This window comes from Micromesistius poutassou (assembly GCF_964030765.1).
Source record: "Micromesistius poutassou genome assembly, chromosome: 1".
Lineage (NCBI taxonomy): Eukaryota > Metazoa > Chordata > Actinopteri > Gadiformes > Gadidae > Micromesistius > Micromesistius poutassou.
In genome coordinates, this window is record NC_140271.1 from 13261886 (window position 1) to 13272812 (window position 10927).

The 10927-nt window shown below is 49.3% G+C and overlaps 1 protein-coding gene across 1 annotated transcript in view; it reads left to right on the forward strand.

Moving 5' to 3' along the window:
- LOC311383973 (riboflavin-binding protein-like) overlaps window positions 1–8734 on the forward strand; it is a gene marked incomplete at its 3' end in the record, with an annotated part of 9054 nt that extends 320 nt beyond the window's left edge. Inside the window, exons 2-6 of the mRNA XM_084488625.1 lie at window positions 981–1150; window positions 2342–2441; window positions 2817–2945; window positions 3336–3432; window positions 8315–8734. Coding sequence (XP_084344751.1) covers window positions 994–1150; window positions 2342–2441; window positions 2817–2945; window positions 3336–3432; window positions 8315–8734 — 903 coding nt within the window. The 5' untranslated portion in view covers window positions 981–993. The remainder of the gene's footprint in view (window positions 1–980; window positions 1151–2341; window positions 2442–2816; window positions 2946–3335; window positions 3433–8314) is intronic.
- Window positions 8735–10927: the final 2193 nt, after the last annotated feature.

A 10927-nucleotide genomic window follows, 5' to 3' on the forward strand; every position in this document is an offset into this window, starting at 1 on the left:
GCGGTTATAAGGATGCCATTCGACACTAATCGTCATGTAGTTTTCTTTCTTTAGCGTGCTCGAGTTATTGTTGTACTTTTATTGGCTGTATTTGTATCCGTATTTATTGATCAGTAATTATAATTAGTATTTATTTATGTACGCGTGTTTTGGAGGACGCGGTTCTATACCCATTCCCACACTTTGTATTAAACAGCGGGGCAATTAGCAGCTTGATTGGCTCGTCTGTCCCCCACCCTCCTGCCCCTCCTCCCCCTCCGCCCTCTCCCCCCTTTCTCCCTTTCTCCCCTCCTCGTTGTCCTGAAGGTTGAGCGACGTGTGGCGCGCGACGCGTGTGGCGCCACACGTCGCCCCGCCGCCAAGAGCGTTTATCGGATTCGTGTCGTGTCGCCGCTCGGGGGAGCAGGTGTCAGATTAAAGTGACTTCGTCACCTCATTAGGCCGCTCTCACGATAGGTCAGAATCAAGCAGCAGTTAACACCGGGAGGCGGGACTAGAGAGAGTGAGCCAATCCGGCATCAGTCCACAACAATAAATAAATAAAAAAGTATAAAATACTTTACACGCGACGTTAGGACATGTAGAGACGTTATTATTTACAAACATATTCTGCATACTTGTTGACGTTGTTGTTGAAAAAACGACAGCCTCCCCCCTTACCCCCCTCCCCCTTAAAAACAGTACATTGTGTAACATCTTATCCTATCTGTGTTGTGTACGGGGAATGGGTTAACCTAGCGATTGTTAGTGCTTGGCACTTGGTTCTATGAACATCCTTACTGTACCAACAGCCATACATTGTTGTTTCTCTTTCTTCTGACTAATGTGCTTATTGTAAGTCGCTTTGGATAAAAGCGTCTGCTAACCGCCCGTAGTGTAAATGTTAAATGTTATAATATAGCGAGAAGAAGAAGCTGTCCTCTGTCCCAGTGAACACGTCAATAACATGTTTATAACATGTCTATACCATCCATCCCCAGGCCTGTGTGGTTGATGATGGTCACCATGGCGACCACGCTGCTCCTGGCCCTCCTGGTGGGGCTGCTGCCCGCCGGCGCCCGTGGCGAGGGGGCGTGTCTTCAGGATGGGAAGCACAAGACCACGCCCAGCGCCGAGCCCCAGCTGACAGAGTGCACGCTGTACGCCGACAGTACGTCAGACCACCCGAACACCACCCGAAGCTTAGCATCAGGACACCACCCGAACACCACCCACACTGTAGTATCAGGACGTCACCAACACCACCAACACCACCCACACTGTAGCATCAGGACGTCACCAACACCACCAACACCACCCACACTGTAGCATCAGGAGGTCATCAACACCACCCACACTGTAGTATCAGGAGGTCATCAACACCACCAACACCACCCACACTGTAGCATCAGGAGGTCATCAACACCACCCACACTGTAGTATCAGGAGGTCATCAACACCACCAACACCACCCACACTGTAGCATCAGGACGTCATCAACACCACCCACACTGTAGTATCAGGAGGTCATCAACACCACCAACACCACCCACACTGTAGCATCAGGACGTCATCAACACCACCCACACTGTAGCATCAGGACGTCATCAACACCACCCACACTGTAGTATCAGGAGGTCATCAACACCACCCACACTGTAGTATCAGGAGGTCATCAACACCACCAACACCACCCACACTGTAGCATCAGGACGTCATCAACACCACCCACACTGTAGCATCAGGAGGTCATCAACACCACCCACACTGTAGCATCAGGAGGTCATCAACACCACCCACACTGTAGCATCAGGAGGTCATCAACACCACCCACACTGTAGCATCAGGAGGTCATCAACACCACCCACACTGTAGTATCAGGACGTCACCAACACCACCAACACCACCCACACTGTAGCATCAGGAGGTCATCAACACCACCCACACTGTAGCATCAGGAGGTCATCAACACCACCAACACCACCCACACTGTAGCATCAGGAGGTCATCAACACCACCCACACTGTAGCATCAGGAGGTCATCAACACCACCCACACTGTAGCATCAGGAGGTCATCAACACCATCAACACTGTAGTATCAGGAGGTCATCAACACCACCCACACTGTAGCATCAGGAGGTCATCAACACCACCCACACTGTAGCATCAGGAGGTCATCAACACCACCCACACTGTAGCATCAGGACCAACGGAACAACAGCTTGATTCCGTTAAGTCTTCCTGACAACTGTTGACCGAACCCAAGTTCAGATTTGAAAAACCCCTTCCTGACGCTGGTTGAACGCTGATCCGAGGACAGGAGAGTAAAGAGTAAGTAATGAGTCCGTGTGTTGTCCTCAGACGCCTGCTGCACGGTGGAGGACGTCCAGGACATCGCTCACGTCCCGGCCCTCAGCAACAAGAACGCTCCCTGGGACCACTGCGGGCACCTGAGCTCCACGTACGGACAACACCCCTTAAACAGAACTAAACACGATGGATTTAATGTAATTAATTATCATAAGGTACATTAACTTTGACAGCTGACGTCGTCCTCGCAGCGTCCAGCGCTTACAGCATGGACTGTTTCATGCTTACAACATGCTAACTACAGTTTTATGCCAATGCATGCAGACTAGAGTCAACGTTATGGAGAGGAAACGCTAATCTGGGCTTAAATATTGAACGTTATCATCATGATAACACAAAACCAATTAGTGCCCTCAAATCCACGTGGGGAAGCCCCCCCCCCCCCGAGCCGTCACTCACCCCCCTCTGGCCCGCCCCCTACTGTAACCCCCCTCCCTCTGACTCCCCCCTTTCTCTCCCCCCCCAGGTGTGAGGTGTTCCTGAAGCGCGTGTCGTGTTTCTACCGCTGCTCGCCGGACGCCGCCCGCTGGCCACACCCCCGCCGGCGCTCCTACATCCAGGCCGTCCCGCTCTGCCACAGCTTCTGCCGCGACTGGTGAGTCCCACCCCCATCCCCACCTCCGTCACCGCCACCACCCCCATCACCGCCGCCACCTCCACCACCGTCACCGCCGCCACCTCCGTCACCACCGCCACCTCCATCACCGCCACCACCTCCATCACCGCCACCACCTCCATCACCACCGCCTCCACCTCTACCCCTCCTTCATTACCCCCACCGTCACCACCTCCACCACCGCCACTACCGCCACCTCCATCACCGTCACCATCTCCACCACCGCCACTACCGCCACCTCCATCACAACCACCGCCCTCAGGTGTAGGAGTGGTAGTGATGTATGCTCTGGAGCGGATGAGACCATGCTGCTGTCTCTAGGTCTCTAGGTCTCTAACCCCCGGCCGTTCTGTTCTGTGCCGCCCGCAGGTTCGATGCCTGCAGGATGGACCTGACCTGTGCTCGCAACTGGGCCCGGGACCCCCGGGGCCACAACTGCACCGGGACCTGCGTTCAGTACCAGCAGGTAGGCTGAGGGCCCCTCCGGGTAGGCTGAGGGCCCCCCAGTGTCCTTCAGAACCCCCAGGTACGAGAGGCACCCCCGTCCTCCTAGCCGATGCCACTGTGAGCGTTCAGCGTTGTCATGGAAACGCCTCAGACCAGGAGAGGAGACTCAACATGAGTCTGATTTGCGTACAGTTACCCGAGGTTCACCTTTTGACCCCGCCCCTTTTGGGGAACATTGACAGCGATGTCCTGCGCTGCTATTCCCTACGGATAATCCGGAACGTTCCCCATGCAGGACACACTGATGTCACCTCGGTCTGAAGTCGCTACAGCGAGGGCTTAAGGCTATAGCGGTGATTAGGAATACCTGGGCGTTTAGGAATCAATCCATATCCTATCAGTACAGGAAGGCTATTGGAATGCAGCCCGATGGTCTAACAGTCTTACTGAAGCTGTCTGCTGTTGTTTTGTCTCTGAGAGTCGCTGCAGGCAGTTTCTAACCGCCCCTCACGCTCAGGAATTTGCCGCGCATGCTACTCAGCTCAGCGGGTAGCTTATAGTTTTAAGAGAAAAATCCTCTTTGTCAATAAGCACTCATACCACCTGTCAACACACACAGTGTGGACAGGACAGGGATTTGGGTTAGGGTTAGAGTGTAAATTATACTCTTTTACATCGTGCATTACATTAAATGTACGATTACTACAAACATTTAGAATTTTTTTAAACCATTTAGAACGGGTTTAACTTTTGACCACTTGAATTTGTCAACACTTGACTATAGAACTGGTCACGCCAGGCATTAACCAGGGTTAAGGGTTTGGTTCCCAACTTATAGAGCAAAGCACTAATACAGCCAGGGTTACAAGTTGTATTCCCTGTGTATCTCAGCTGGTAGGCATTAATACTGCCAGGGTTCGGGGCTCGAACCGGTAGAGCAAGGCATGATAGTGTAAGGGTTAGGGGTTGATTCCCTGTGTGGCTCAAAGGGGAGATGATTATGAATGAACATCGCCAGGGTTGTGGGTTCCATTCCCCCTGGGGCCTGCCTTGCTACGTGGTGACTGCCCTCCAGGGATTGAGATGTGTTTGGTTAGAGGTCCGTCTGAGCAGGAGCTCAGGTGTGGACGGAAGGGTTAATATGCTGCAGGTCAGAGGAGGGAAATAAATATATCAAAGGTTCAATCTAAAACAGGCAGAGGGTTACGGGCAGGGGCGCAGCCGGAATACATACACACACACACACACACACACACACACACGCACACACTATATACACACACTCTGTTTTTGTGTTGTTTCAGTTTTTATCTCTATCTTTTATATCTTTCTCTTTCTGGGTAGAAATCACACAAACACACACACACACACACACACACACACACACACAGGCTGTGTCAATGGGAAAGGCTGATTAGATATGACAGACAGTGTGTGTGTGTGTGTGTGTGTGTGTGTGTGTGTGTGTGTGTGTGTGTGTGTGTGTGTGTGTGTGTGTGTCCATCTCGTATGTGTTTCTTCTTGTGATGGCAGTAGCAGAAGATCAGGCAGTAGCTTAGCGGTAGCGGTAGCAGCAGGCTAATGAGGAGGTGACAGGGTGTTTACCCTGCCCGGGGCCCGCCTCTAGCACGGTGTACACTGTTCACCACTCAGTCTATTAAGAGAGGGATGGCTGGTGGAGGGGGAGGATTTTATGGATGTCATTACACATTAGAGAAAGATTTTAAACAGGCACGTGGACAAACGCACTCATGCACGCGCATGTGCACACTCATGCACGTGCACATTCATCATCCATCCAACGAGTGGGATGCAAATATACTCTCTCAGCCTACTTATCCCATCTTATTTCTGTCTAATCTTTCTTTCTTCCTCCTCTCTCTCTCCCTCCCTCCCTCTCGCTCTCTCCTCCCTTCTCAATCTGAGTCTTCCTTTGTTCCCCCGTATCTCCCTCTCTCTCTCTCTCTTCCTGTGTGTGTGTGTGTCTCTCTTTCTTGCGCTATCTCAGTCTCTCTTTCTTTCTGAGTCTCTGTCTGTCTGTCTGTCTGTCTGTCTGTCTGTCTGTCTGTCTGTCTGTCTGTCTGTCTGTCTGTCTGTCTGTCTGTCTGTCTGTCTGTCTCTCTCTCTCTCTCTCTCTCTCTCTCTCTCTCTCTCTCTCTCTCTCTCTCTCTCTCTCTCTCTCTCTCTCTCTCTCTCTCTCTCTCTCTCTCTCTCTCTCTCTCTCTCTCTCTCTCTCTCTCTCGCCTGGGACCTGATTTAGATTTTCCTGGCTTTTCCCCAGGAAAAGCCAGTGTCTTGAGCTCCTGATATAATTATGCATACAGTTAAACAGGTTCTAGATATATTGTTATACATATAGCTATACAGGGTTGTTATTCTGTAGTCCTACCAAATGAGATGCAGTGGGTTTTGCCCCCTGGGGTTCACTCACAGAACGGTTTACAACTGATCAATACATTGCCGTGGATATATTGATCCGTTAATATGAGGATTAATGCGGGGATGCTGTGCTCGTCTGTACAGGCTCAGCCTCTCATCTTTTCCTAGACCATATGGTGTGTGTACACAGTAGAGGAGCAGTACTCTGATGTATGATGGCCGCGCGGTGGATTTAATATCCGCCAGGTTGCTGCTCTGGCTCCTGGAGATACGAGCCCTCGTGTTCCCACTCTGCTCGTTACAGATGTCAGCATCTCTCTCCTAACATCTGGCTTTAAATGAGTCATCAGTACCAAAGACACAAGTGAGATCTAATTCATACTACAGCTGCATAAACTAGTTAGGAATCATAACATCAGACGTGCAATCAGAAAGGGTTTCCAGCACATGTTAATGGTCAGCGCTGTACAGTTGCTGTCATTTAAGATGTACAACAATTATAAAATAACTGTGCCGGATATAACATCTAAATGATGTTATATCAAAATATTCTTTTCAGAGTATATACAATTCATACTGTGTTGAACAGCCGCTGTTGGTAGGCCTTGGGTTTCTAGGTTACCGTGGCTACGTTGTGGGTCTCTGCATTACCTTGGCTACGTTGTGGGTCTCTGCGTTAGCGTGGCTACGTTGTGGGTCTCTGCATTACCGTGGCTACACTGTGGGTCTGTATGTTACCGTGGCTACGCCGTGGGTCTCTGCGTTACCATGGCTACGCCGTAGCCTTGGTGCACCTCTCCACAAAGAAAACCAAAAGACACGCACCAGCATAGAGAGACGCTCTTCAACACAATAGAACAGATTAGCCCTGGGTTTAACTTGGGGACCTTTCAGCACAGAATTGATCAACTTACACCAAGATAACCCAACCGGTGATAATTAGCTCTGACAGCAAGTAACACCATGCCTGCCTCGGGTGTGTGGGGGTGTGTGTGTGTGTGTGTGTGTGTGTGTGTGTGTGTGTGTGTGTGTGTGTGTGTGTGTGTGTGTGTGTGTGTGTGTGTGCGCGCACATGTGTACGCCCGTGCATGTGTGTTGTACGTGCATGTGTGTGTGTGTGTGTGTGTGTGTGTGTGTGTGTTTGTGTGTGTTGTGCGTGAATGTGTGTGTGTGTTTGTGTGTGCGCATGTGTGCGTTTGCGTGTGTGTTTCTACTGCAATTGCAGGAGGTTAGCAGGAGGCAGGTCGGAGTTAAATGAGCTGCAGAAGGAACGACTTGACGGCTCAAAGCTTAAAGTTATGTTATGAGAGAGAGAGAGAGAGCGAGAGAGAGGGAGTGGGAGAGGGAAAGAGAGGGAGTGGGAGAGGGAGAGAGAGAGAGAGAGGATCAGTACATAACGACGGAGGAGGATTTTGAAGTGTATTCCAAGCTGCTTCAATAATGACCGTGCACAATGTGGATAAAAATGTGTTTTGCATAATCCCCGCGACTGAGTTGCTTTATGAGGTGGAGTGGATTGGGAGGCTGTACCATGCTACGTAGCATCCCTGCTAATCTACACACAGTCTTGATTAAAGAGCAGGCTTCAGAAGACAGCTCAGTAACAAAAGGCAGCAGCAGCAACACTGTGATACACGTCCTCCTCACTAGAGAGAGAGTCATTTACAGACCACACAAGGCTCAGGGAGGTTGGTTTATGGATGAGGAGGTCGTTGGGGGGTGAGCTGGAGAAGGTTGGAGCTCTGGGTGGACCCCCTGCGGTCTCCAGGTATGAACCCTCCTGTGGACCGGTAGAGGGGGGGGTTACAGACAGCTGGTCTCAGGGTGTGTCGGTGGAGCACCGTGAGGTCTTTCTCTGACCTGAGCCTCCTGAGACCATCCAGATCTTCTAGTTTTCACTTCCTAATGATTCAGTCTGGCCGGGCAGACTGGGATTTCTGCAAATGGCCGCAAGCTTACATTGTCCGAAAACCTCCAGATTAAATAACAAAGTGAAGGTCTCGTTCTCTTGCTGAATGGGTTGAAGGTAAAGCAAAAACATCTCTGAGAAGGATGTCCGTATTCGATCTGATAACTGCGTTGTTTGCCACCCTATCCTCGGTGGTGGTATGGTTTGAGATTTGTTTTTCTGTGTTTATATCCGGTGTGCTCTGCGTTCGTACTCTCTGGTACCCGGGTTCGAGGCCAGACTGACCTGCAGAGATCGGGACGTTCTAACGAGGCTGATGACCTCGCACCACTCCAGCAAAGGACATAATAATAATGAGTGTGTGTGTGTGTGCCTGTGTGTGTGCGTGTGTGTGTGCGTGTGTGTGTTCGTATGTCTGTGTGTGTGTGTGTGTGTGTTTGTATGTCTGTGTGTGCGCGCGCGCGTGTGTGTGTGTGTGTGTGTGTGTGTGTGTGTGTGTGTGTGTGTGTGTGTGTTTGTATGTCTGTGTGTGTGTGTGTCTGTGTGTGTGTGTATCTGTGTGTGTGTGTGCTTGCGCGTGCGTCCATGTGTGTGCGTGTGTGTGTGTGTGTAGATGTACCAGCACGGCCGGGACCTGTGCGAGAGCCTCTGGGGCGACGCCTTCATGACGGTGGAGGACCAGGAGGAGGAGGAGGAGGGGGGCCACCACGACGGCGGCCACGACCACGACAACGGTAACCCCGGCGACGGCGCCCCCGGCGGCGGCACCCGTCCGTGCGGCTGCCTGACCCTCAGCTCGTCGGACCGCGACGTGATGGCCGCGCTGCGCGCCCAGAGCGTGGACCCCGAGGAGCTGGACACCACCAAGTCCGGCCTGCCCCAGTACCGTGCCCCCTGCCAGGCCCCGCCCCCCCCGGCCCAGGCCACGCCCCCCGCCGCCAGGAAGGCGGGGAAGGGAGGGCGGGTGAAGGCGGCGCTACGGAAACGCTCGCTGGCGGTGGAGGACGCAGAGGGGAGCGGGAGCGGCATGTAGGCGCTCTAGATCTTTACCCTCTGTCTTTAGATCTATATGGATAGTATCAAAATCTGTCTATCGATTTTTATCTATCTATAGATCTATATAGACCTATATCTATCTCTATAGGACTACATCTATCTATATAGATCTATATCAATCTATAGATCTATTTAGATTAACGTCTATCTATAGATCGCTATAGATGTATATATATATCTCTATAGATGTATATCTATCCATTGCTCCTGTTCAGTCGGTATCCTAACCGGGCCTCTTGCTAACCTTACCTCGTATACAGATAAACATAACGATAGAAATATAGAAATACATTTAGACTGATGCATATTATAGATAGATACGCGTCGATTGAAGTACATTCAGATGGATCCACATTGACAAATACATAGGGATAGAAAAACATTTAGATGAATATCAAGACAGATGAACATAAATATAGATATAGATAAACACTCATCTTAGCCATCCGTTGATAATATATGTCTATCTGTTCCATGGGTTGATGTGTAGATATCTCTGGTTAACTGTAGTCACCTCCAAGTTAAAGTTCATCCATGCTAATGTCGACATAGTAAACATAGCCAAAGGTATTTAACTCAATGTCCAGTAGTTTAACAGCATATGGTTATATCTGTGAGTCTGCATTTGTATTGATTCGAACAGTTGGGTTTGTTTGACAATGTGTGTATTAAATGCCTTTTACATTATCTGTAAAAAGAATAAAAGAAAGACTGTTAACCGTTGCTGTGCGATAATTCTGTTTAAGTATATTGAGCGTTTACGACATTACATTCAAAACATTGTGTAGTGATCACATAGCAGGCCTACATATGATGTCATTAGCAAATGTTGATCATCGTAGCCAGAGAAATATTTCCAGCGCAAAGTTTGCAGGAATGTTCGTTAAGTTCAGTAAACTTGACTTTTGATGCGTTAACATTGTCCGAAAACTAGCTCATGTTTTTTAAACATATTTTTAAACATATTATTTAGAAAGCTACATGTGAATACATTTATTTCCACACAAACTATTCTGTGTAATCACTAGTAATGGAATAACAAATTTGTCTGTCGTCATGTTTTACAGGACTTTCGTGAAACTATTCTGCATTTGCTCGTTAAAGTATTTCAATAGTGAGGTTCACGTTGCTTGTTCAAGTTTGTATCGCAAATTTCAAACCCATGAAAAAGCATTTCAATGACTAACCGTAATTTGGAGAAAACGATATTGAGCGATGCTATAACTGACGTTTTGTCATTGTCAGATACAGTATATGTTTCGGTTGAGATTGAAAAACCGAGCTTGTTGTGTGTCCGAGACTTTAAGTGTTCAGATTTTTATGGGTTAGCTGCTATAATTGTTCTTAATTTTTCTTTCTTTACAATCTCAATAAAGACTTCATATTTGAACGTCACCCTGAAGGCCTTTTTCTTCCAGTCTATATTTCATTGTGGTTTCAGATGGGGTGAGGGGGGCCCCACGATAAATATTCCCCAGGAGCCCTTAAATTTCATGGCCGGCCCTGGGTCTGTTGTGCACAATGGACCTGCTTATGGTGTTTTAAGTGCTTATGATGCTTTATGGGCCAATTAACCCTCATTATCTCAGTTATATTTATATTACACTGATAATTAGCCCTAATCGGTTTCAGTAATCGCTAGTGGTATGATAATCTTAATCTGATAATAATTAGGCCCAGTAGAAGCAGCCTGTCTTCCAGTATGCCTGTATCCTACCTCGTGAACTTTCCGTCGTGGTGCCCATGGCGACCGAGGTCATGACAGCACTGAGTGACATAACAATTATTAACGACAGCTGACTTACATTAACGACAGAGCAAACCTGCATTGTCAAGGACTGCAGGAACCGGAGCGGGTCTAATGAACGCAGCTAAATATATTGTAGCATGGGCCGGGGATCGATGATTGAACATCTGTCAGCGGAACGGACAGACAGACGGACTAGGGTTGAGGTCTGACGGACTTGGGTCCGGGTCTGAAGGACTGGTTCTGACGGACTGGGGTCCTGGTCTGGGGGACTGGGAGGTCCCAGAGACAGACACCAGATAGAAAATAGGGTTTTCCACTGATTATCAGCAGTTTGGTGGTAAATAGATTAAAGTTCCCTAGGCCTAATCACCGAGGAGACGAGGGGACGGCCCGCACACAGAGACACTGCGTGGTGGTCCA